Source organism: Pygoscelis adeliae, unplaced genomic scaffold (genome assembly GCF_000699105.1).
Source record: "Pygoscelis adeliae isolate BGI_AS28 unplaced genomic scaffold, ASM69910v1 Scaffold38, whole genome shotgun sequence".
In the NCBI taxonomy this organism is placed as follows: Eukaryota; Metazoa; Chordata; class Aves; order Sphenisciformes; family Spheniscidae; genus Pygoscelis; species Pygoscelis adeliae.
The window spans coordinates 5,146,922-5,171,110 of NW_008825614.1; the positions used below are offsets into that span (position 1 = coordinate 5,146,922).

Sequence of the window (24,189 nt, forward strand, 5' to 3'; positions counted from 1 at the left end):
CAGCGCAGTGACAAAAAGTAAGTTCTCTGTCTCTGCCTCTCACTGTCTCTCCCCACCCTCCCTTCCTGCTTCTTTCCATTTGTCTGTTTGTTTGTTTGTTAATTGTTAGGTGCTAGTGCAGGACAGACTGCTTTTATACATCTCAGTGTCACTAAACTTGAAAGAGATTATGTAAAGTGCAAAGGTACAATTCTGCAAATTAGATTTTTTTTTTTAAAGGATAAGCACTGTGGACAGTGGGATGTTTTATCCCTCCGTACAAAAACTATTAATTACCATTAATTAATTTTTCAAAATTGTCATAAATTAAATCTTGTATTATTTTTCTTGCTTCATTTAATTTTAAATACCACTGCTGTCAATGATTCACTGATTTGCCAAAGTTCAGATGTTTATAAAGTGGTTATGGAAAATGTTATTGTTTCATTAGGTGTAAGAGAAGTGTTTATACAGTTTAATATTTTCTATAAGTTTAAGATAGATTATTAGGCTGGCAGCATAACATTAAATACTGTGAAAAGAAAACCACGTCACTGATTTAAATACTGTTTATTTAACAGAGTCAGATGTTTCACAAAGTTAATCATCAGCAACACACAAATCAATACAGAATGTATTTGCTTTAGAGAACTCTGTCTTTCAGCTCCCAACCTGTAAAGATTTGGGTAAATCTGAATTCACTATACTTTAATTATCTATAAATTCTTTTTTCAATGTTTTTTGATTTGTGAGCTGCAGAAGGCAGTCTAAGGAAGGTTAGGTCCCTTTAGAAACTTCATATGTGGATCACTCCGAAATATGCATGTGTTTGCTTTTCGTAGTCACTTTTGGTGGATCCTTCTGGAGTAGGATTTGGAACTAAAAACTACAGAATTTAAGTTAGAGTGCTTATGTGGCTTTGTATCTCTTTATTAGACATTAGTGCCTATTCACACTCATTAGGAGTAACTTTTGGGGGCTATTGGGTTGCTAAGAGAGTGTTGCCCTTTCTGGGCATGGGTGGACATTTCTCAGGGAGTCCAGGTTGCTCCTCGGCATCTTGCTTGGGAGAACTGAGCTCTCCAGAGGAACAGAGCAACCTTTGCGGGTTAGCCCAGGACCCTGCCACAGTCCTACTGCCCCTGGTGTTGAAAATCCCTCAAGACACTTAAACGGCCTCCGCACCTGCGTCAGCTGGCCTCTGGGGCCTGCAGGAGGTGAACTTTGAGAAGTTCCCAGAGGAATTAAACAGAGTGGGATATCTAAGATCCCAGTGTCTTGGGGGGGGGGGGGAAATGTTACAGGACAATTTCTTGACCTATGTTCCTCTATATTCCTCTAATACATGTGCCAATGTATAGCAGAGCTAACGAATTGATTGCCAGTTTTCCAGCAGAGGAACCCGGCAATAGCTCTTTTTGACTTGTTATTGTTCCAGATCTCTCTGTATTAGCTGTTTCCCCTGGTCAGCTTAATCTACACCAACCAATGTAGCTAAGATGACTCCTTATATCAGAACCAATTTTTAAATGGAAAACTGTGGCAGTCTCATTAAAACAGCTACATTTATCATCTGTCTTGCAGGAACTTGTGGAGACTTGTGGACTTAAAGATAATCACTATTAGTTTCTTTTAATCAGTGCCCTCTTTTTCCCTAATACACCTTTACCTACCATATCTCTTACCCTATTTTCTCCTCAGTCATCGTTCGTGGTCTGATTCTACAAACATTTATCCAATAAATAACGTTTCTCATAGGAATGTTGACAGAATGGTACAGAGTAGTGTTCAGTATTTCTGCAAATTCATAGATTACGCAGTTAGAGAAAATCCTCATAAATATAATATAAGGAGCCTACTGGTTCATACCAAAGGTCCATTTAGCCTGGAACAGTGATCAAAAGCGGGTATCTAAAAGAGAATGTAAGAATTGGTTCAAGCATGGTGAAGATGTTTCTCTGACATACTCTCCTAGCCTCCAGCTGCCTAGGGACTGTCCTTCTCTACAAAGATTTCTAAAAACTGTCAGCAAGTTGCCTCTAAATTTTCTATCTACCCAAGAAGGTCCTGAAGTCTTTTAGAAAGCAGATTTCACAAAGCAGGTGCACCAATCCTTAATTCATTAGAATGACACTTTGAACACTCTTTAACATCCTTCCTGAGAAAAGGTGTCCATGTGTAGACGTCTCAAGTAGTGTCTCACCATCTAGTATGTCTGAAAAACATTGGAACCTTTATTCTTATGCAAACAATAGTTAATCATAGTGATATTTTCCAAACAGGAAGACCTACATATCAGATGTGGAGGAGGAAAACCATGGACAGGCCAATCATTGCTGGCCAACTTAAAGACAAGTCACTCTTCCAGGACAGTGATGGCAGAGCAGTTCCTGCCAAGAACATGTGCCATAATTGTTCAAAGCTAAAGGTATGGAGAGGAGCCCTCACCACATGTTTTCTCTGGAATACTGAAAATGACAATTTGAAGTTCTATCAAAATTCAGTTAGTTCTGTATGACACTGTTTGACACTACATGTATTGGAAACAACACTCTAGGTTGTGATTCCAAGCACACAGAAGTCAATGAATGTGTTCAGCAGTTAAAAAGAGAGGCCACATTTTACTAATGAATCATTTAGAGGTGTGCTATAGTCATAATGGTAGTTGCAGCTATATCTTTTTATCCATGTTTTTTAGAACATGAGAAGTAGGAGTAATAAGACATGCTGTAATAATAGTACCAGTAATGAACAACTTTATGCTGCAAGTTTTCCCTAACGAAGGAAACAGCTAAAACAATATGTGGTAGCAAGGTAGAAGGTGCACACAGTCAGTGTCAATTTTCTTTTTCTTTGCAGTAGAAGAGGCTTTGGAGGCCATCCTGAAAGAGGAAGTAAAATCTTCTGTTTTAATGAAAACAGTAGGAAAAATCTCTTCACAGAGAGTTAGAAAGCAAAGCATTTGATTTTTGTGTTTCTTGAGTAGGTTGCTCAGGCATCCAGCCATGAAGAAAAAATTGTTTCTTTGCAAACTCAATTATTTTCTCTCTTCAGATATTTCTTGGAGCTCTAGCTTTTTCCTTTTTTGCCAAAGGATTTTCTGGAAGCTACATGAAGAGCATGTCCAGTCAAATTGAAAGGAGATTTGAAATCTCATCATCAATTGTTGGCATTATTGATGGCAGCTTTGAGATAGGTATGTGTACTTTCTTTGAAAGTGGATAAATACTGCTTCTTAATAAATTTTTCCCCTAAAAAAAAAATCTCTTTTTGTAATCTTACTGATTCTCTTTTCTGTTGATTCAGGTAACTTAATGGTAATGGTGTTGGTGAGCTACCTGGGACCACGAGTTCATCGACCAAAAGTAATTGCTGTTGGATGTCTCATCATGTCCTTAGGAGCATTTTTGTCAGTGATGCCTCAGTTCCTAATGGGACGGTAAATATGGAGAGTTTTCACATTGTGCTTTAATTGAATTTGACCATATGAAGTGTTTTTTAATCATACACCTGAGTTAAAAACTTAACAATAGTAGTTTCTTCCAGATAACAGGAAGGTTTTAATAGGTGGATTTTATAGTATTGACTTTCTGATTTCCTCTCTGAAAGCTTACCTCTTTCTACAGGTAAGTAAGAGAGAAACCTCAGGTTTCTACAGAACTTATCCATAATTAGGGGTAAAGTGGGTTGAATTTTTCACCTGGAATGGATATATATATATAGATACGGGGTTTTTTTAAGCTGTTCTCCTTTTTTTAATACTTAAATGAACTGTAATAAGATCTTGATGGAAACGGTTTCTTCCTCCATGGTGGCTATTCATGCTAAGCTCTTTAAAGTTACGAAGATTTGTATCTATCTCCACTGAACTCAGGGAGAGTTAAATATCTAAATACCCCTTCACATCTAAGCTTTAGTGCTTACATAGTTGTCAGAAGCAGTTCATACCTCTCCAATCCTTTGGCGTCCTTACTGAATAATAGTTGAAAATAAAACCCCTCTGTCCCTCAAAAATTAGAATTTATTTGTGCACCTTCTTTAGTTCCAAGACCAATACCTTTGATAAGGAGGGTATGGAAAAAATTATATCTGGGAACCATGGTATGGAAAGTGGACACAATCACTACTCTGCTTGGGAACCTGCACTGCAGGGGACAGCACAGGCCAGAAGCAGAGCTATGGAAATCTCTGATTTAACCCAAACTCATAGCCAAGTTCTGAAAATTACCCATTTTCCACAACACTGAGCAAAACCCAGTGGCCACTGTCATCCATCACAACATTAAAGGTTACCACGTGATTACACAGTCAGAGGGAATATCTGCTCTCCATTTATCTCAATGTAGCATAAATGTACTCAAGCTGGCTTCAATTTACTTAGCAGATTTGCTGTAGTAGCTGGCTGCCTAAATACAGACAAACTGGCAGATGTGTTTTGCAGCCTGTGTTAATCTCTTTATAGACACAGATAGGTTACTACTAGATCCTTAGCTAGCTAATTTTAAACTAGGACAGAAATGTCTATGTTATACCTCTGTCACCTAGTTAAGAAACCGGTGCCAGTATGGAAAAACATCAGCACTGTTGAATGTAGGCAGATGTGGATGGACTCTGTCTCTGTCCTTCAGTCTAAAGAATGATCTCTTAAGCCCTGGAAGCAGCTTTTTTGCTCTTTAGCTTAAGAAAATATTGGTGTTAGAATGGTCAGAGCATTTTGAAAAAGGTATGAAGATACCTATATTTTTTTAAGTGAAAGCACTGGAAATGGGTTGCCCCTCTGCTTTGCCTGCATGTAACAAGAATGAACACGTAGGAACACAAGGCTCATACACAATCCCTGCAAAGCAGAGTCTTTCATGTGTTAGTTGTATTTTACATAGTTGTTTTCCAGTTATAATTATGAAAGGATAACTGTTACTGTGGTCAACTCCTCTACGAGTGTATCAGCTTGCTCCCCAGCATCGTCTGAGGGCCATCCAGTCACAGATGCTACAGAAACACCCAGCACAATGAAAAATTTCGGTAAGCAAAAACTCTGATGCTGGGTTCCGTTCTTCTGCTTGTCCCCATTTTATACACCCTCTTTTACTGGAAAGCAGTAAAACCCCTTTGAGAAACCATGATATATACAAACTCACCCTATAATGATTGTAAAAACCCGTATTTTATGTTATTTTTCTGTTGCAATAAAGTATTGTCAGAATTATGTTCACAGAAATGTAAATGTTTATGGCCTGCAGGATGTGAGAAAACAACAAATTCCTATCTGTGGCTCTTCGTGTTGATGGGGAACCTTTTACGTGGAATTGGGGAAGCACCAGTTATGCCACTGGGGGTTTCATATATTGATGATTTTTCTAAAGAAGAAAACTCAGCATTTTACATAGGTAATATGCAAATGAATGATTTTTATGCTACATATTCTTTTCTTTAACATTTCTGTAGCCAAGCAAATACTCACCAAAAAAAATCTGTCTGCTCTATTCTGGATAATTTTGAGTTGTACAGAGACAAAAAAGCAATGCAAAAGAGGTCTCGTGTTTATTTTCGAAGGATATTTCCCAGATGCTCCTTTTGCTTGCCCCAAGTGGCTTCTGCTACATGTGCCAGTTTTCTCTGTGATGAAGAGGAGCATAATCAAATACTCATTTCTCCAAAGTAAGAAGTCATGTCTGTCTTATCTGGCATATCGTCTTCAGTACCACAGCTTCAGAGGATAAAATTCTTCCTAATCACTGTTTCACAGAGAAGAGAATGATCTTTAATGTAAGAATCAGTAATATAATCACAGTAATGTAAATGCGTTTCAGAAGTTTTTCCCTGACTTTTTGAATTTTACATGCAGAACACTTCCTGATGAAAGCTTTTTAAGGTCACTAGTTACCGAAGGAAAAACCAAACCCTTGCCAGGGTGTTGTAACAAATCCCTTCTAATTGGGATTTTGTTGTTGTTGTTGTTTTGATGGAAGATAGCCTATTGCCCAAGATAGAAAGACTTACACCCAAGCTAATTGATTTATTGCCAAACTGATTTAATAGCATAGAGTGTTTGTGTGGCTGAGGGACGTCAAAACTGCTGCCTGAAGTAAACTTGGTGAAGTTGAAGTGGTCATAAAGATTGTAAGATACAGTTTCAGAAAGAGCTCAGTAGGTAATGCTACAGGGTAAGGCCATTGCAAATGTCTTAATTTGGGGATGAGGAAATCTGCAAGTTGAAGAAAACAGAAGTATTGTGAAGGGAGCTGACAAAAACAAAAGTTCCACTCAGCAGTTATCCAAAATATTTGTAATCGCCTCTGAGCTTCTGATTAAAGGTATTTTAAAAAGTTCAGCTGCAATTTTTTCTTGTCAGAATCTGATCTGGGAGAGATTGCAACGGGTTGGATACTATTAGGGAAGTAAGATTAAAAATATAAAGTAGACACAGAGAATAGTATGGATTCAACCAAAATGAAAATTTGTTTGGGTCATGCAAGTGAAATAAAGTATTTCCTTTACAGAGTATTAAAATATTTCATTTTAACATTCTGAATAGCAATTTTCAGTCTTATTCCAGTTTGATGGACTGACCCAATTTGCAAAAAAAGTGAATGTTGAAATAGTCCTTTCCATAGAGCTGAAATTCCTTTTCTTGACCAACTTCAATTCTTTTCTATATCTGATTTTTTTATCAGTTGACTGAATCAATTTATGATCAGTGTTTTTGTAAAATACAAAAATATTGTCCTATAATAAAAAAAGTCAGTCAAGCCTTGCTCATGAATTTTGACTGTTGATCTCGTTATTTGACCCTGAGCAAGAAGTTTCACCTTCCTGTCTCTCCTTTTTCTCCTGCCCTTTGGCAGAGTTGTAGTGCAAATGGCAATTGACAGCAATAAAACCAGAGTTGCCATGAGAAGGAACAGAAAAGGAAAAATTAGCGGTTTTGTTAAGCTGTCTTACAGAATTTAGTAGAGGATGGTAGTTTTTCTGTACAACTCTAGGACAGGAAATTGATTTCTTTTTTTTTTTCCCCCAGGAAATTCTATAGTTTTCAGACTGAGTTTTACAGAACCTTTTTAATTTATGTAGTTCTACCAGGCCATCAGCATGGTCCTGAGGTGGTACAATGCACTGTACACCACATACAGTCCTGAAAAGCTCTTCTGCGTAGGGTCACTGCTCAGTATGACTGTAAGGTATAATGATCTGACCTTCTGTGTCTACATGCAATTGGCATTTGTCAAAAGACAGTAATATCAGGATCTCAGTGGTTTGCTTTGTTCTGTGAGGAGCTTTTGATGGAGTGACCTTTGAGGCCAACTGCTCTGACTGAGAGGTTATTTCATAAATACTCCCCCATGCTAAGCGCTGTTTATTCAGGTATTTTATGGTCTTCAGATGTTTCGCTTCTGTTTAGGTGCCTATAGAAGAGTTGCCAACATACATACGAGGATTTCACCTATACTAATAACCTTTCAGTAGCCAATTTTTAAAATGAATTTCTGATTTTGTTTGAAACTGAATGCTGGCATGGTTATTTAATGGCAGTAGCCATCAGACTTATCATGTAAGAGGAATAATAGACAATTAAAGATATTTAATGAAGAGTACTTCACTTCCATGGATTTCTCACCAAAGCAGAGGCTTTGAATGAATGAAATTTCATCACTGAGTTGAGCACTAGCATATAATCTTGTATCTATTGAACCTATGGCTTCAGTAGAAACATATTTGAGGCCAATGTATGTTGTAAATCTTAATACCTGTTACATGGTAAATTACTCATCAGTACAAGGGCTTGGCTGAGCTATGTCAATATGCAGTAGCTGATTAACTGACAAGTCTGCATGATTTACTGTCTGTGGTTTAGTCTGTTTATTAATTACAAAGAATAAATATTACAAAGGAAAAATATGCTAAGAAAATATCTCAGTGAACTTATTTGGTTTTGTTTTATCACAATACAAGCATATTATCTTAGTGAAGTTATTCTTGAATTTAAAGGGTATGCAAGTGCGAAATTTAATTTAAAAACTATATAGATGCAAAATTATTGCAAATATGCTTCTTAGCTTATCTGACAGCTCACGGTATCTTAAAGAAATATATTGCATACAATCTACAAGGTCATTGGTATGGGTGTGCTGGTTTTTATCTGCTATTTTAGAAATTTGCTGCCGAGTATTTGAACTTTGGAGATGAGCTTGCGTAGTTCTGAGTAGTAAGTTCTGCTTTAGACTCACTGATAAATAAACATAAAGAGCTAATTCCCGGCTTCTAGTGTCTAAATCCTGCCTCTACAGCAGTCAGTAATTTTGGAAGCATCAGAATTTAGTCTAAAAGGCCAGATCTTCCGATGAAATAAAATGAGAGAACTAAATGAAAGCAGTATGCAATTGGAACAATGAAGCAAACCATATGAAAAATCATATGGTTAAATTATGCTGTAAGAATTTATTACAGAAGTCCTTGATCATAAGCTGAGCAATCACTATATTCAGGAGAGAGTTTGCAAAACGAACAGGAGAAAAACCTCTGCAGTAGAAAAACACAGTAGGATTTACAGAGCATAGTGATGAATGTCGGCAAGAACTGACAGGCACTTGGTCAGGAATTCCTTTTTTTCTAATAGCATTTAGCCTTCTGCAACTTCAAACAGCTCCCAGGTGGCAGTTCCATGCTAGAATTCAGAAATCTGAATCACTGAACTGTTTTTGAAACTGTTACCCCCTCACAATTAAACTTCAACCAATCAACACAAGTGACAAGAGAATGTGAGGACCTATGCTTGAATTATTTCAAGGGTATTTTTATTTTATGTTGATTGCCAGCAGTGGTCACCAAAATCAAATTGCGCTGTTTTTACATACCCAGTCAGCAAAATGCAGTCCTAGCTTCCTAGGTTTCTGCTAGCCTTCACAGCTTATTAATTTGCTCCTAGGGGCATCCCACCTTCTTCTGATCCCATGTTATCTCCTTTGTAAGCAGAGACAGAGCAGGAAATGGAAGCCCCAGTGAGGCCAGTAGCAAAACTGAAAGCTGCTTTTAAAGAGGTCATTACTTGAGCACTAGATTTCTTGATTTTTTTTTACAGCTGCATAAGTGCGGATTAATACAACAGTTAGCTGATTTGCTCATTCTGGTGCTGAATGAATCAACAAATGAACTTTGATCACACACAGGGACACTTATATCTCCTCGTTGCCTATTGAAAATATTCTCAGGGTCCTGTATCTAATTCCATGACCACGCACTTTTATTGTCCCTGTCATCCTAAAGTGACTCCGTACTGCAAAGATGCGCTTCTTATATGCACATCATCAGATCAACTACTGCTACTTAAAATTAAACTAGGGACCTGAACACATAGTACAGGGAAAAGTCCCGACTTCTACAATCACAGAACATCATGCAAGCGGTAAATAGAGTTGCAGGTAGATTTATGATACCTTCAACAGGCCTAGAGTTGTATGTTCATTAGTTAACTGCCACAAGCTGAACAATGCAACTACAAAAATCTGAGGAGAGAAGTAGGGAGGAGCAGGGATAAAAATCATTGCAATGTTATTCTCTTTCTCCCTGTCCCTTCCAAGACACCAATCTTGCCAATGAAATGCATGGGGGTGTCCACATGAGACTGCACTCGCTTCGGCAAAGCCCTGTGCAGGTCAAGGAGCCTGCTTCCACATCACAGCTAGCGTGTTGGCAGCTTATGTCTTAGTTTCTTGCTGCTCAGAAGCTTCCCATTAGACATCCCATAATGGCCTGTGCCGCTCTTCTGTCTCCTCCTTCCTCTCTCCTTTTCTTGCCCTCAGAGAAGAAAGTGTGCCTGGCCGCGCAGCGTTTTGCTCACTCTTCTGTGCTACCTCCCTTCTCTTACAGGCCTGGTGAGATCCTCGGGCATGTTTGGGCCGACCCTGGGCTTTCTGCTGGGATCTTTCTGTGCCAGCCTCTGGGTTGACATTGGTGTTGTGGATATCGGTAAGAGACTGTGGGTTGGTGCATTAACGGAGAAGATGGCTGTGTATAGGAACCTGCATGCCAAGAAGCACCTTCCCAGCTTACTACTCCAAAAAGGGGGGCTATCTAGAGAGTTTTTCCTACTCAAAAGCTGGTGTTATTTACATTTTAATATCTGCAGCATTGTAGTGTGACTGGAATAGCCCTTGATGCAAGACCCCTATCCCCTCTGCAGAAAAATTTTGCACCTCTTTTTATGCTTGCACATGCACTTATTACACCCTTGCTGCACAGCTGAGAACAAATGAGCAAATGAAAGGCCATCCCCACATTGAGGGAACAGTGAAAGGCCTTTGCTCATGGACACTTTCAACACTTGGTAAAAATTATGTTCTCTTAAAAAGCAACCAGAAAGGATTCATATGAAAACTCATTTCATTGTTCAAATCACTTCAAGTCTCTAATCCCAGGGAAAATTTGAGGAACTTCAAGGAAAAACTGTTGAGTTTGGGGATGGAAGAAGGAGGGGACAGTGGGAAATTGAGAAAGCGAGGTTCTTTTTGGGTGGTGAAGGGCCCTCTTGCTGCCACTCATTCCCACAGAAAGTGTTGGAATGCCACCATGGTCTAAATGGAGACATCTATTTTTGACTGCGTGGGACAGATTTAGAATCATAGAATCATTAAGGTTGGAAAAGACCTCTAAGATCATCGAGTCCAACCGTCAACCCAACACCACCATGCCCACTAAACCATGTCCCTAAGCGCTGCATCTACATGTCTTTTGAATGGATCCAGGGATGGTGACTCAACCACTTCCCTGGGCAGCCTGGTCCAATGTTTAACTGCTCTTTCAGGAAAGAAATTTGACACAAGCTGCATTTCAATTCTTTATATGAAACATAAATCACCTCTGTTCTGGTCTTTAAATAATATATATATAAGGATACCTGTAGTAGGTTTAATTGCTCTGCATGATATTTAATCTGTTTTCCTGTCTTTCTGTATTTTATAGATGCTATCAGCATAAATCCTAAGGATACCCGTTGGGTTGGTGCCTGGTGGCTTGGATTGCTTATCTGTGGAGCAGTCAACTTCATTGCTTCATTGCCTTTCTGGTTTCTGCCTTACTCCTTACCAAAAGAAGGAGAGAATGAAAACCTGAAGATTAGCCATTTGCCTTTTCAAGGAGATCACTGTAAAACAGACCCCCCAGCTCAGCCACAGTTAAAGTTCTCAGAGGCAGTAAAAGGTGAAAGATTATTGCCCAAATGTTTGCATGTGAATTCTCTCTCATGGGTTCATTCCGAGTTAAGCATGGATTTGCACAACCCTCAGCAAAATACACATTTCTGCAGTGGAAATGATGGACAAAAATGCTCTCTTTAATTTGTAGTATTATAATTATATGCTAAGGGTGTGTTTCAGTCCTCTCCTTATGTCAGACAGCTGGAAAAAGCTCATGCTGTTGCTTTGAGCACCAGAGATTCTCAGTTCAACACAGTATTTGTCATATGATGTATTACAGCTATAATCTGTAATGATCTGATGGTGAAGGAAGAGGGGGGGAAAACATCCCATCCCTCATTAATGACCAATCCACAGCTGGCAGGTTACTGTTCACTGAGGACAACGTATGGGAGGGAAACGTGGGGCTAAGTACTACATTAGCTGTTGGAGGGATTTCACTGGATTCATAGCTCCTGTGTATAAGCTCAGTGATGCTAAATTAACCTCGTATAGGCAATATCAGACCCAACTACCCATTGCTGGACTCCCCCAAGGGTTTTATTCGTATGTATGTATGCATGTGCACCCCTTAGTGGCTACGGCAGATGTGTTTTGAACTCTCATCTTTTAGGCAAGTGTGCCAACAAACAGACTACAGGCTAAATGCAGGTTTTTGTCTTCACTTTAATTTCATGGACTTAGATACTCTAATTAAGGGTCTCAGGAAAGGTTCCAGCCTTTTTCTGGGTCAGGTGCTCCCTTTCTCTGAATATCAGCCTCATGCGGGGCTTTCGTGTGGTTTGTGAAGGCTCCTGCTTTAGGCACCAAACTTTTCACTTGGTACATTATAGAGAGTCTTAATGCTCCTCTAGGGACACTCTCCTGTACAGGCATTGAGAATCAGTGTTGCAAACCTTAGTGCCTTTGATGAATAGTCCTGTGTCACACACAAGATAATCTAGGATTTCTGATTCCCAATTCAGCATCCACTGTGCCATTCAGCCTTGCTGCTCCTGTAAGTCATGTGTTGGCAATGAGGAAAACTCTCACTTGAGCAAGCATATGTTTTGATAGGCAAAGAATTATAACCTGCAATACAGCCAGTAATTAAACCAAAGTTAGTTTTATTATCTAAAGGATGTCAAAACAACTCTCCTCTGTGTTTAGCATGGTGTACAGCATATACCTCTCCATTGCAGATTTCTTCCCTGCTCTGAAGAAGCTGTTTGGAAATCCAATTTTTCTGGTGTACATCTTCCTCACTATTCTGCAGTACAATTCTCTTGTTGGGTTGATAACCTATGAGACAAAGTTTATGGAGCAGCAATTTAATGTATCAGTGGCAAGAGCCATCTTTCTAATTGGTAGGTACCTGTCCTTTTAAATTCCAGTGTCAAAAGGGAAGCTTTTCTTTGTTATTTTGCCTTCTTTTTTAGGAGGAGCTTCTGTGAACTTTTTTGGTTAAAAAAAAGTATGTAGTGGTTTATTAATTTTCCTACCATGTTTTGAAAATGGCTGTTAATTTTAGTGTTAATTTTCCTGGTGTTCCTAATTTAGTGAGCTAGAGTATTGTTAGAACTGGGTGGATTGGGGGGGGGCTGAAGTTTTTTTCAGAGTGAGATTTGGGTTATGAATGTGTTTCTTTTCATGAAGAAAAGCACACATAAACTGCAACTAAGTAACAACTAAAGGAAAAAACCCCATTTAATTTAGAAAATGTTTAATGAAATGTGTGATTTTCCTTTTCAGAATAACATCTCGATATAAATGTTCTTCCATTTTGATTACAAATACAAATTTTATAAGCAATAAGAAACCAAAGTGTAAAGTTGTGAGTGATTTCGTTCAGCTCAAAGCTTTTTTCTGTTTGCCAGTTCCCTCAAAAATAAGTTCTTTGTAGTGTTCTACAAAAAAAAGAATGCTGAAATTATAATCTTACAGTGATTAATATGGTCTCATAACCTGGCAAGAAAATCAGGGTATTTGAGGTCATTGCAGAATTGATATTCCATTAATTTAATCTGAAGGCACCCTGCTTTGCTGTGGGTCAGGTACAAATGTGGGAGGAACTTTCTTTTTCCTATCTTTTTTTGGAGGCAGGGAAAGTTTTACAAAACCAACATTACCAAAAAAACCAACCAAACAAAAAAATACACAGAGAAAGGCAAACCCCTCACAACAAAACCTTGTAAAAGCTCTCTATTTAACACGTAAATATTAGGGCTGGAGTTTGTGAAATGCTGAATGGATTAAATCTAAATGCAAATTTTTCCATGAGTCACTTTCAGAGTAAAATGGAATCCAATGCAAAACCAGATACTGCTTCCTTTCATGTTCCGTTTTGGAGATAATACTTCTTTTTTGTAACTTTCAGAAAGTTTAATGTTTTATTTTAGATGAAGAAGTGCCCATGTGCTAAGACATTTATCTCATTTACTCCAGTTTCTAACAGGCACCTGTATAGGTTTTATTATGTCAGTATACATACAAACAACAATATGGTAAAAAGGTAGGAAACATTGCAGAACTAAACTTTTTAAAGTCATAACATGAAAGAAAATGAGGAAGTAAGCAAAATTACTTAAAGGTAATAAAAAGTCTTAGAACCTCCAAGGATCAGTCCAAAAATAGGTCAGTATCTAATATTTTGGAAACTGCTACAACCAGATATTTATTCTAAAAAGTGTCAATGCAAGTGACAGCAGTTAACATTTTTATTACCTTCTATTTGCAGGTGTCATACTTTTACCCATCACAATCCTGGGGATGTTTCTAGGAGGCTTTCTGATCAAGAAATTCAAACTTCACATAACTGAAATGGCAAAGTTTGCATGCATCACCTTTATAGTAGCATATTTGTTAAACCTCTTGTACTTTACGTGCAGTTGTGAGGTGCTCCAGGTGGCTGGTTTGACAGTGCCCTACTCTGGGTTTGTATCCCCTTGGGTTTGTGTTGGTTGTGTCATTTGTCATGGTTGCTTCCTGCCCTGTGCAGAACGCGGTGCACGCACCTGTATTCCTCTACTCTCACAAACTAATCTGGGTTTGTAATCTCATCGGGGCTACAAACCTTCTACTCTAGAAAACATTTTGATATGAATTTGGATGAGTTCTGAAACGTGTATTCTCTGTTGATTTACTGTAACATATTGCTATATCCTTTTGCATAAAAAAAAAAATGCATGTCTGTTTAAAGACAACAAATTTTTGTTGAAATTGACCTCTATTAGGTCATCTGCTAGTGTCAATCTGTGTGGTTTCAGCTAGAGTGGAGCTACTGTGATTATATCATTTTACTGCTCCCGTGGTAGTGATACACACAAGAAAATCCTAGGTTTTGAGATAGACTTGTCAGGCTGAAATGATACCTAGTGTTGGGGATGGGCAGAATATCCTGATTTTGTTTTTCAAATTTCATTTAAACTGGACATTTCTTTTTCTAAATTATTTATTGCTGGATATTGACGATACACCTCTATATTCTGGCAAATTGCTAATTAAGATGAAATTTATCACAGGCAAATTAAATTTTTATATTCTATTTCAAAGCTTTAATTTAAAGCCGGTCTCATCCTACCATGTAGGGAGTGGGATGTAAAAAAAGTGTTGAAAGTGTCTTCCCCATAGTCCCCCAACGGCCTTGCCTTTAGAAGGGACCATCTTCTAGATCAGCAGTTACCAACCTGCATGGGGAGTTATCAGCCTCCCTTGGTATCTGGAGCTGCTGACCTGCCTGCGTCTGTTTTCTCAGCTGGGAGGTAGAAAGTGGTCATGTCAGGAGTGTGTGCTGCCCAAACAGACATTCCCCCTCCCTTACCGGGACCATGGTCATGCTTTCTTGAGAACATTTTGCTGATTCTAGCAGCCTGCCACAATTGCCTACTGTTTAAATTTAGCTCAGTCTGGTCCAACAAATTTCAAGGGATTTTAAAGGATTAAACTGAATCCAGTAGGGCTTGCTAGATTTTCAATTCAGACAGAAACTCGGTCTTGCGTTTTTTGAAACTGAGCCTATGTTCAGGGAAATATTGAAGTTGTTTTGGCAAACCTGACACCCAGTTCAACTTTGAGGTTAGTTACATAAAAGATGTCAGAGGTTTGTGCAGTGGAGATAACTCTGGTTGAGTGCAACATCTGATACTGTAGAGTTGTGGTTTAACCCAGCAGGCAGCTAAACACCACACAGCCATTCGCTCACTCCCCCCCCATCCCCAGTGGGGTGGGGGAGAGAATTGGGGGAAAAAGAAAAAGAGTAAAATTCGTAGGTTGAGATAAAGACAGTTTAATAGGATAGGAAAGGAAGGGAAAATAATAATGATAATAATAATGATAAAAGAATATACAAAATAAGTGATGCATAATGCAATTGCTCACCACCCGCCAACCAATGCCCAGCCAGTTCCTGAGCAGCGGTCACCACCCCCCAGCCAACTCGCCCCAGTTTATATACTGAGAATGATGTCATATGGTATGGAATACTCCTTCGGCCAGTTTGGGTCAGCTGTCCTGGCTGTGCCCCCTCCCAGCTTCTCGCTGGCAGAGCATAAGAGGCTGAAAAGTCCTTGACTAGTGTAAGCACTGCTTAGCAACTACTAAAGCATCAGTGTGTTATCAACATTATTCTCATACTAAATACAAAACACAGCACTGTACCAGCTACTAGGAAGAAAATTAACTCTATCCCAGCTGAAACCAGGACAAGAGTGATTTAAAAATAAGCAGAAACATCAAGACAGCAAATACTGAAGGAGCAATTACAGTTTATCCAGGAGAACTGAGACTGGAGAATTTAGCATGTGCTAGGATTGTTCTGGTTAAGCAACTCACATACTGTTTTACCCATTTAACAGTTTGTAGTTTGAAGATGAGCAACAGCCTAACAAGGGGTAAACCCCCCAGTTACTTTCCCTTCTAAAAGACTTAGGAGAAATGTAGCCCCCTTCAGGTGTGTTTTTGATTGAGGGGTAAGGACGAAGAAAAGGCAAATTTTGAACACTTTTTCCTTTATAGTGTGAGTGACTTCAAAGCAGGGGTGATTTGTAGATGATGGACTCCTAACGCTTTCTGAAAATTGAGCCCTGCTACCATGCCCTCAGAGTTGCTGGCCACTTTTTAAATTCCTAATTCTAGTTGTCATTTGCTTAGTTTAACTCGTTGGGGCCTGATTTTGATGTTTCTTACAGAAATGTTGGTAAAAGTGGAAGCTATGAAAGTCCATGATAATATACAACAAGAAATGAGATCTGATAAGAAATGGGGCTCAAGCCTGTTCCAGGTGCAGGGCTGCTGCTGCTGCATACAGTCAGAGCTGAGACAGAAGCAGCACTTCTCACTCAGACTCATGCAACTTTCATTTCCACTGATCCAGTGGAAAAAAAGTCAAGAACATCTTGCTGCTGTAGTTTTACGGAGTTTTATGTCACCACTTCTAGCACCCAGATATGGTATGATACCTACTGCTAAGGAAAAGCATGGCCAGTCTACAAGTGATAAGAGATTCTAGGTGTGATTTTCTTTTTCTTGGGTTGAGCTTTCAAATGAAAAAGTAATACCAAATATTCCCTCCCAGTCAAGAATACCTAGTTTGTGGGTTTCATGCCTTTTCAGCAACAAGCCATAAAAATGTTAATGCTTGATGAAAAATCTCAAGAGAGCTTTGGTTTAGCTGAAATTAGCTTAGTCTCCATCTGACAACTTCACAGTCCGTTGGATGGTAGCAGACACCTGTCCATGTTGATTGCTTCACTTTCTTCACATTTTTCCTGCCTACTCCCTGATGTTTTGTTTGATTATATAATTCAACTAAATAATAATTTATTTCTTTCTGTTTTCCTCCAGATTAAAGCATCTTTCCTCCCCCAAAAACAGCTTCATGGCCAGCTGCAATGCCGACTGCAGCTGCAAGCTGGATCAGTGGGACCCTGTATGTGGGGATAATGGGATCACTTACATGACGGCCTGCTTTGCGGGATGTAAATCATCAACTGGGATGGGAAAGAATATGGTAAATATATAGGTGGATAGATGATTATTTAGTAAGGCCTGTTGCAATAGGACAAGGGGTAATGGTTTTAAACTGAAAGAAGGTAGATTCAGACTAGATAGAAGGAAGACATTTTTTATGCTGAGGGTGGTGAAGCACTGGCACAGGTTGCCCGGAGAGGTGGTGGATGCCCCATCCCTGGAAACATTCAAGGTCAGGTTGGACGGGGCTCTGAGCAACCTGATCTAGCTGAAGATGTCCCTGCTCATTGCAAGGGGGTTGGACTAGATGATCTTTAGAGGTCCCTTCCAACCCAAACTATTCTATGATTATAGATACAGCTAGATTTCTCCATCTATTAATTTTTTGTCTTTGTGATTAAGAAATCCTGTAGACACAAATGTCCATTCTGTACAGTTTAATCTTGTAGTAGGAACTGAGTGAGTGCAAGGTTTCAGGGAGGGTTTTTAAAACAGTTGGGGTGAGGTAAGTAAGCTATTTGGGAAAGACATGAAAACCTCAGACTCTTGACTTACATTTCTTGAATGCTTATATTTTGATTTTGTTTTATAATTTATTTTCTTCTCAGCAAGATGAGAAGCTTCAAGCTAAATTTGGCTTTAAGTTACTCAGCAGGTCTCTTACTGTGTAGGTACAGCACAGCTAATAGGGGTTTGCTTTAGAAGACTTTTGCTAGTCTGGTTGTTAAACTAGCAAATTTCCGTGGTGTCAACTCATGTGCAGCAGACCTGTATAAAACTGAGTGCTGGTTTCACAAACTGTTACAGATCATACTGGAATTGCCTGCTTTCCTGAGCTGCCATAGCTCAGGAAAGCAAGTCATAACTCTAAATTATACAGCCAAGAGGTGCCGTAAATATACATCTGGCCATTTTGTTCAGTGTATCAGCAGCAAAGCCATTTCCAGGACACCAAACAATCCTACCTAGGCAAGACCATTAAAAACAGTAGGTTTGCAGAAATGTGTGCAAATGGTCATGTCTTCTGGCAGAGGCAGAATTGTCCTCATGTAACAATACTGAAAGAGACAGGTGACATTTTCAGGCTTATATCCATATATCCCAGCAATATTCTTTTTCTTCATTTCAGGGGAATTGGCTTTCAAACCCATGTTTCCTGCTAACTTCAAAGGCTATGAAACAGCCCTCTCTCAATCCAGCACCAAATGCTGTTTTAGATACATAACGATAGATATGCACGATTGCATTGTTGGGTCCACATCTATATTTTTATTGTTGCTCTTCTACTTCATAGGATTCCTGAGTAGAATGGCTGGATAACAGTTCACGTCTGAATTTTATTATTTTGACCCATTTTAAACATACACAGGGCACCTTCTGTCCTAGCAATGGCATGGCTGAAACTAGAGTCACAGTTGCTTTGTGTCTCTGGAGCAGCTCAGAGTGGCTGGAGCATACCAATGAACTTGGCTATCAGTCTGCAAAGATGATTAGGGAGGTTCTTTCAGCATAAACAACAGCCTGCCTGTTATGTGGAGTGAAAAATCTAGCTACTAAAATATTTTTCGGCCATTGAATTCTGATTAAATAAATTCTTCTCATCTTTTCCTTTCAGGTGTTTCACAATTGCAGCTGTGTGAAAGGACAAGTGCATGGACTTGGCAATTCCTCCGCACTTCTGGGACAATGCCAAAGAGAAAGCTGTACCAAAGCATTTCCCTATTTTTTAGCATTACAGACTGCATGTGCATTTATTTTAGCCTTAGGAGGCACTCCTACATACATGATTATGTTTAGGTGAAATACTTTACCTTACCTTGACCATAAAGCTGGGGGAAAGAGAAACTGAATATGGTATCTACTATTTCATTCCTGTTGTGAGGAATGGCATGCTGATGAAATTGGGGCCCTGAGTCTTTGCCTGTACTCTGAAATCCAGCTCCGTTCAGAGGCACAGCAAAATGCCTGTCCACCAATTTAACTCCAATTTAAGGCTGAGTAGATACTTTGGTGATGAAATGGGTGGGCCTTATGCTGATCCTGAACACTGGTTTTCACTTCCAATGACAGGGAGGTTTTTAACAGAGCAATGAACTTGAAATAAGATGCAGTGCTAATCCATATCCAAGGTGACTGTGCTGTTCATGTTACTCAGGGGAAAAACATTCACCTTTGTTAAGCCTTGTTGCATCAGAATGTTTTCTGTGTTGTGAGAAGTCTGATACTCCCATTTTTTGTCAAGCTGATATAAACAGAACTATGTCAGCGGCAATAATTTTTTTTTTATTCCTTCAGTTGTAAAGCAGCACTGCTATTTTATACTCAGAAGAAAAGACAATGTTCTGTGCCTTTCGCATGGAAGTTTCTTTCCACTCATGCTCATGGGTGAATTGCAATCCTCGCTAGTTAGTGTGCATGACTAGGTAACTCTCTTTGTTAAGCTGCTGATTCCTCTGCAATATTTCGAAGTGCAGCCATTTTTACCACATGCCTGGATTATGAACAAGGCTAACTTTGCTAGGCAAAGTTTTCAGAATACTAATGTGTATAATGAGAAGCCTTTCATGTTAATGCTGAAAAGACTATACACTGATATATAAACTCCAGTTCAGGAAACAGGCTGGCCATAGCAAGTGTCCCTCCTGCCCCTGTGCCAGCTCAGTACTTCCCTCTGCTTTTTGTGAATTCTTCCAGTTCATCTGATGGACACAGGTTGTTTTTCCACTGTTAGGAATGAAGTACTTTTGTAGCCAGGTAACTCACGTTTGCTGCCTCTCTCTAAAATGCTAGAGGCAGAGGTGGGTTTTACCTGCACGTAGCTAGCAAGCACTGCACACCCTTGTTCCCTCTGTTCACCACTGCACAGCACAGCTCCTTCTAAGGCAAGGCAGCTTCTTGGAGCTTAACTTACGGACATGAAGTGCCTACTTTTGGTGGATTCACTTTAATTTTCCTGTGCATCCTCTCCCAAAAGTCTTTACAATCTGTTCTCCTTGGGTTCAAGACCAGTTTCTGTAGATTCTCCCATTTATTTCAATGAGAGTTCATCCACTGAAGTCAATGGAAGGAGGATCTACATCTGAACTTTAACTTTGGTGAATGTTTTCAATTAGAGTTTGAGTGAGCTATGCTAGGTAAGCCACAATACTCTTGCAATGGGGCACATGCAGATGTTCACAGGATGGCTATAGCTACATTATTCTATTGCTCCCCAAAACAATGTACTATTTTTGTTTCCTTTTTAGATCTGTTTCACCAGACTTGAAATCCTTTGCTGTTGGGATTGAAACTTTAGGTGGTAGAGTACTAGGTAAAACTTCATTTCTTTGTGGGATTCAAGTAGGTGGTCAAAGAGACATACCAAAGCTAGCCAGTGCAATGTCCTTGCTCCAGATAAGAACAGAAGAAATTTTCCAAAATTTTTCTTTGTAAGCAGACTATACATTTCAAAATTTTTGGAGGAGCTTTCTACATGTTTCCTGGTATGTAATTACGTATTATTATTATCTCTTCAGAATTTTTTCTATGCAGCAAAGGAATCAGGCAAAGGAATGAAACTGCATTGTAATTTTATTTTATTTTATTTTATTTTATTTTAATTTGTGGACACAACTACCTGAGCTTGATCAGTCTGGATATCCTTAACACCTGTGGTCCCTTTTCCTGACCATTTTTCACTTAGAGCTACCATGTACCCTGCCTATTATTTTCTTTCTTGTGTTTATCTGCAATAAATAATCGTTCCAGTCTTCAGGCATGGAGTAGTCTGCCCTGCCTCTTACAAACCTTGTCTTATCTTCCCTTTCTTCCTGATTTTTGAGATCTTCCTCACGCAGACAAGCCCAAGTAGTCATCATTTGGATCTCTCTCCTAATCTCCATATTTTAGCTGAATGCTGCAGAGAGTCAATCTTGTGCTTTTATGAAATAGTTTTCTTCACAAAACTGCACATTATCCCTGAAACAGCTTGCTGATTATATTAAAGCTTTATGACTGTTTAAAAGGAATTCTTTCAGTACTACATAAGTAATAGAGTTATTACCTGGTTGGTTTTGAGCAAGTGCTTAATTTCAGCCCTTTGCACTCAGCTAGCCATTTTCAGTGGCAAATTGTTGTATAAAACCTGAATAGACACATTAGTATACATAAATATTAATATGTCATGGCACGTAATTCCACACCGGGGACTGAAAAAGAAATGTTGGTTATATTACTTCTTTAAACAACAGAAGTTATAATTCTAATAAAAATGCCATTAAAGTAGAATTACTAACATTTCCCTCACTGAATATAATAATGCTATAATCTTCCATCCTTTCAACTCCCTTTAGGTACTTGCTTAAATATTTTCACAACTCTTAGAATCTCAAAGCTGCAGCTGGATGTTTAGTTGCATTTTATGCAGCCGTAATTCAGAAGTCCTGAGATTCATTTCCTCATTTCTTCACCATGACATTAAATGCTGAGATCTTCATGTCTGAGATCATGTAATCAGATTTTCTTTGCAGGAGGACTCCCAGCCCCTATTTATTTTGGTGCCTTGATCGATGAGACCTGCTTGAAATGGGGGACAAAAAACTGTGGGGGATCTGGATCTTGTCGGGTATATGACACAAAAGCATTCAGGTAAGCCGAAATCTTCGGTAAGGGATTGGGAATTTGGCTTCTGAGGCAGCTTTGGGCACCAAGGACCAAGGTATACTTTGCCCGTGACAATTGTCAATAGACTGATTAGGATACTAAAAGCACTAAACCCCCTCATTTTGATTAGGCCTTAATAGATCAAATAAGCCAAATAATTTTGATTCAATCTGACGTGTGACATTGCAGTACACTGTCTTACATCACCAGAATTAGTTCCTTTATTGAAGCCTTAGTGCACTGAATAACTCTGTGACACTTTGGCTTTGTGGGAGACTGAACAACCATGGAGTAAGTATAGTACTGAAGACACTCTTCCTCATCCCTCCTTTCTCTGCTTCCTAATGTGTAAGACAGCTCACAAAATCCACTTGGAGAGGGGACCCAAATGACTGCTGGTGCATGGAGAGATGTGGCCAGGAGCACTGAGTGCTGCCAATGAGGGGCTGGGGGAAGGCAGGGACAACAGGCAAAGCCCCGGCTGGTGCAGCTCCTCCTGTCCCAGCCCTAAAATATCGTCTGCTGAATGGGAGCACTCTTCAGACAGGAGGCATTTCTGCTAGGAGTATAGGACCTGATTAGAACCCACCTGGGGCTAAAACCCATGAGATTGATTGCTTTCTGTTTGTTATTTCTCAAAATGTGAAGCAATACCTGGCTGAGAATAGATGGTTTTGCCAAAGTGTATTTGATATCTTACTTGGTTCTGCTCAGAAGTGGCAAGCTTTATTAATACAAACATATTTTGTCACTTTTTTCCTAGGAATGTCTATCTTGGCCTCATTGCAGGACTACGGGCAGGATGCTGTCTCTTATACATAGTGCTCTCTGTTTTAATAATGAAACGCTTCAAACCAGATGGCAAAGAGATGACAAATATTAAAAATACAGAAAGATCAACCAGCAAAGAACCAGCTACTGCCAACAAAAAAGAAATTCTTCCTGGTGCAAGAACCTCAGAGGAGAGTGAGGAAACTTGTATGTAAAAAAAAGAAACAAGGCCTTTTCCTAACTCTGCCTATGCTTCAGTTTTTCTAAGCACAGCAGGGGTCTAACTACTGACTTCAACAGCTAATTTACATTTTGGGGGTTCAAAAAAATATCTTTGAAACATTGACTTTTAATTTGCTTTACCCTATCCTCTTTCTCTCCTCATCTGAAACAACAGGGGGAAAAGGTTTTCAAAATTTGGGGGAACTCTCCCATCCTCTTGCTCCCAGTTCCTTTCTAGACTGACAGTAAGACTAGCCAAAATTTTTCAAGTGTCATACATTTGATTATGATTGAAAAATTAAAAAGAAGAAATCCACAATAAGCTTCTTTCCTGTTTTACACCAACTTTATTTCAAGTCCTCTTGCTCTGTATTTAGTCCTACAGCGCTAAATGGCTAATTGAGTTACAGTTGCCCAGTTGCTCTGACGGCCTTTGCTGCGTGGTTCGTGACCAGAGCTCTTTGTTCAAGACTGGGTCCCACGGCCCCTGCTCAGGTGAGAGCCCCAGGGCCATCAGTGAGCACTCTCTGAACAAGAACTGCATAACAACTCTGGGGTTTGGCTTGAACACAATAAAAAATCAGAATGGATTGTAAACAAAAGAAAGTGGTGTATTAATTTTGCAGCACATCTCAGTATTGGGTTGACTCTGAAATGATGCAATAAAGTGATAGGTGTTTAAGTTTCTTTCATTTTTTTGTGTGTGTGAGTGCATGGATATCTTTATCCTAATGACCACTGCATTTATACCACATGTATACAGATTTCCTTCCTTATTTAAGGAACCTCCAGTAAGCCTTGAAACACAGTACTGAAAACTTGCAAATTTACAGCTTTCCACAGACAGCCTAGTGCAGAGAGAAACTGTAATAAAGGATGTTTCCAACAGTCATTACTGGGACAAAAAGTCTCTAAAAATACTTGAAGTGTGATATTTCATTGGCAGCCCTCATGATGTACCTTTGCAATGGGAGCAAAGATGCCTAGTAAGATCACTTTAGGTTTTGCCTCCATCATCACAACCGTTTTGCTTTCTTTCCTGAAGGATATCTCTGCTCCCTGTGGTCCTGTGCACAAGCCTAAAACTAGGAAACAAGCTTTCTTTCCTAATCTTAAACTTCCTCAAGACATGGAAGAGATCATTGCACTAATATAAAGAAAATCTACCACCTTTTATCTGAGAAAGCAGCAGTGCAGAGGGCTAAAGAGAAGGACTCTCCATATTAAATGATCTTCTGACCCTTCTACCATCTGCCCTGTGTAAATGCAAGAACAGGGATGGGAAAAGGGTTGATGTGGTACTCACTGAAAGCAAGTTCTTCATATCCTGGCCTTGGGGATGGAGTTGCTTGCATTTTATTGCTTAAAGACAATGACCGGCACATTTAGACATTGTCTTTTACAATCACAGCTCTGATTATAAACTCCCAGTAGATATGGG

At 39.2% G+C, this 24,189-nt stretch overlaps 1 protein-coding gene across 1 annotated transcript; it reads left to right on the top strand.

Moving 5' to 3' along the window:
- Positions 1–2,296: 2,296 nt before the first annotated feature.
- Positions 2,297–22,741, top strand: LOC103924339 (solute carrier organic anion transporter family member 1C1-like). The gene is made up of 14 exons (XM_009332840.1): positions 2,297–2,407; positions 3,034–3,175; positions 3,286–3,418; positions 4,871–5,001; positions 5,220–5,366; positions 9,844–9,942; positions 10,936–11,172; positions 12,350–12,514; positions 13,885–14,080; positions 16,989–17,154; positions 18,730–18,911; positions 20,360–20,424; positions 21,623–21,740; positions 22,519–22,741. The coding sequence occupies exons 1-14, from the start codon at positions 2,297–2,299 to the stop codon at positions 22,739–22,741; spliced, it is 2,115 nt and encodes a 704-aa protein (XP_009331115.1).
- The last annotated feature ends 1,448 nt before the right edge of the window (positions 22,742–24,189 follow it).

Excerpts from the sequence above, each read along its gene's own strand:
- LOC103924339 (XM_009332840.1), top strand. The coding sequence starts at position 2,297 with ATGGACAGGCCAATCATTGCTGGCCAACTTAAAGACAAGTCACTCTTC. Across the intron at positions 2,408-3,033 it reads ATAATTGTTCAAAGCTAAAG|ATATTTCTTGGAGCTCTAGC; the intron begins GTATGGAGAGGA and ends TTCTCTCTTCAG. Across the intron at positions 20,425-21,622 it reads TTTAGGTGGTAGAGTACTAG|GAGGACTCCCAGCCCCTATT; the intron begins GTAAAACTTCAT and ends TTTTCTTTGCAG.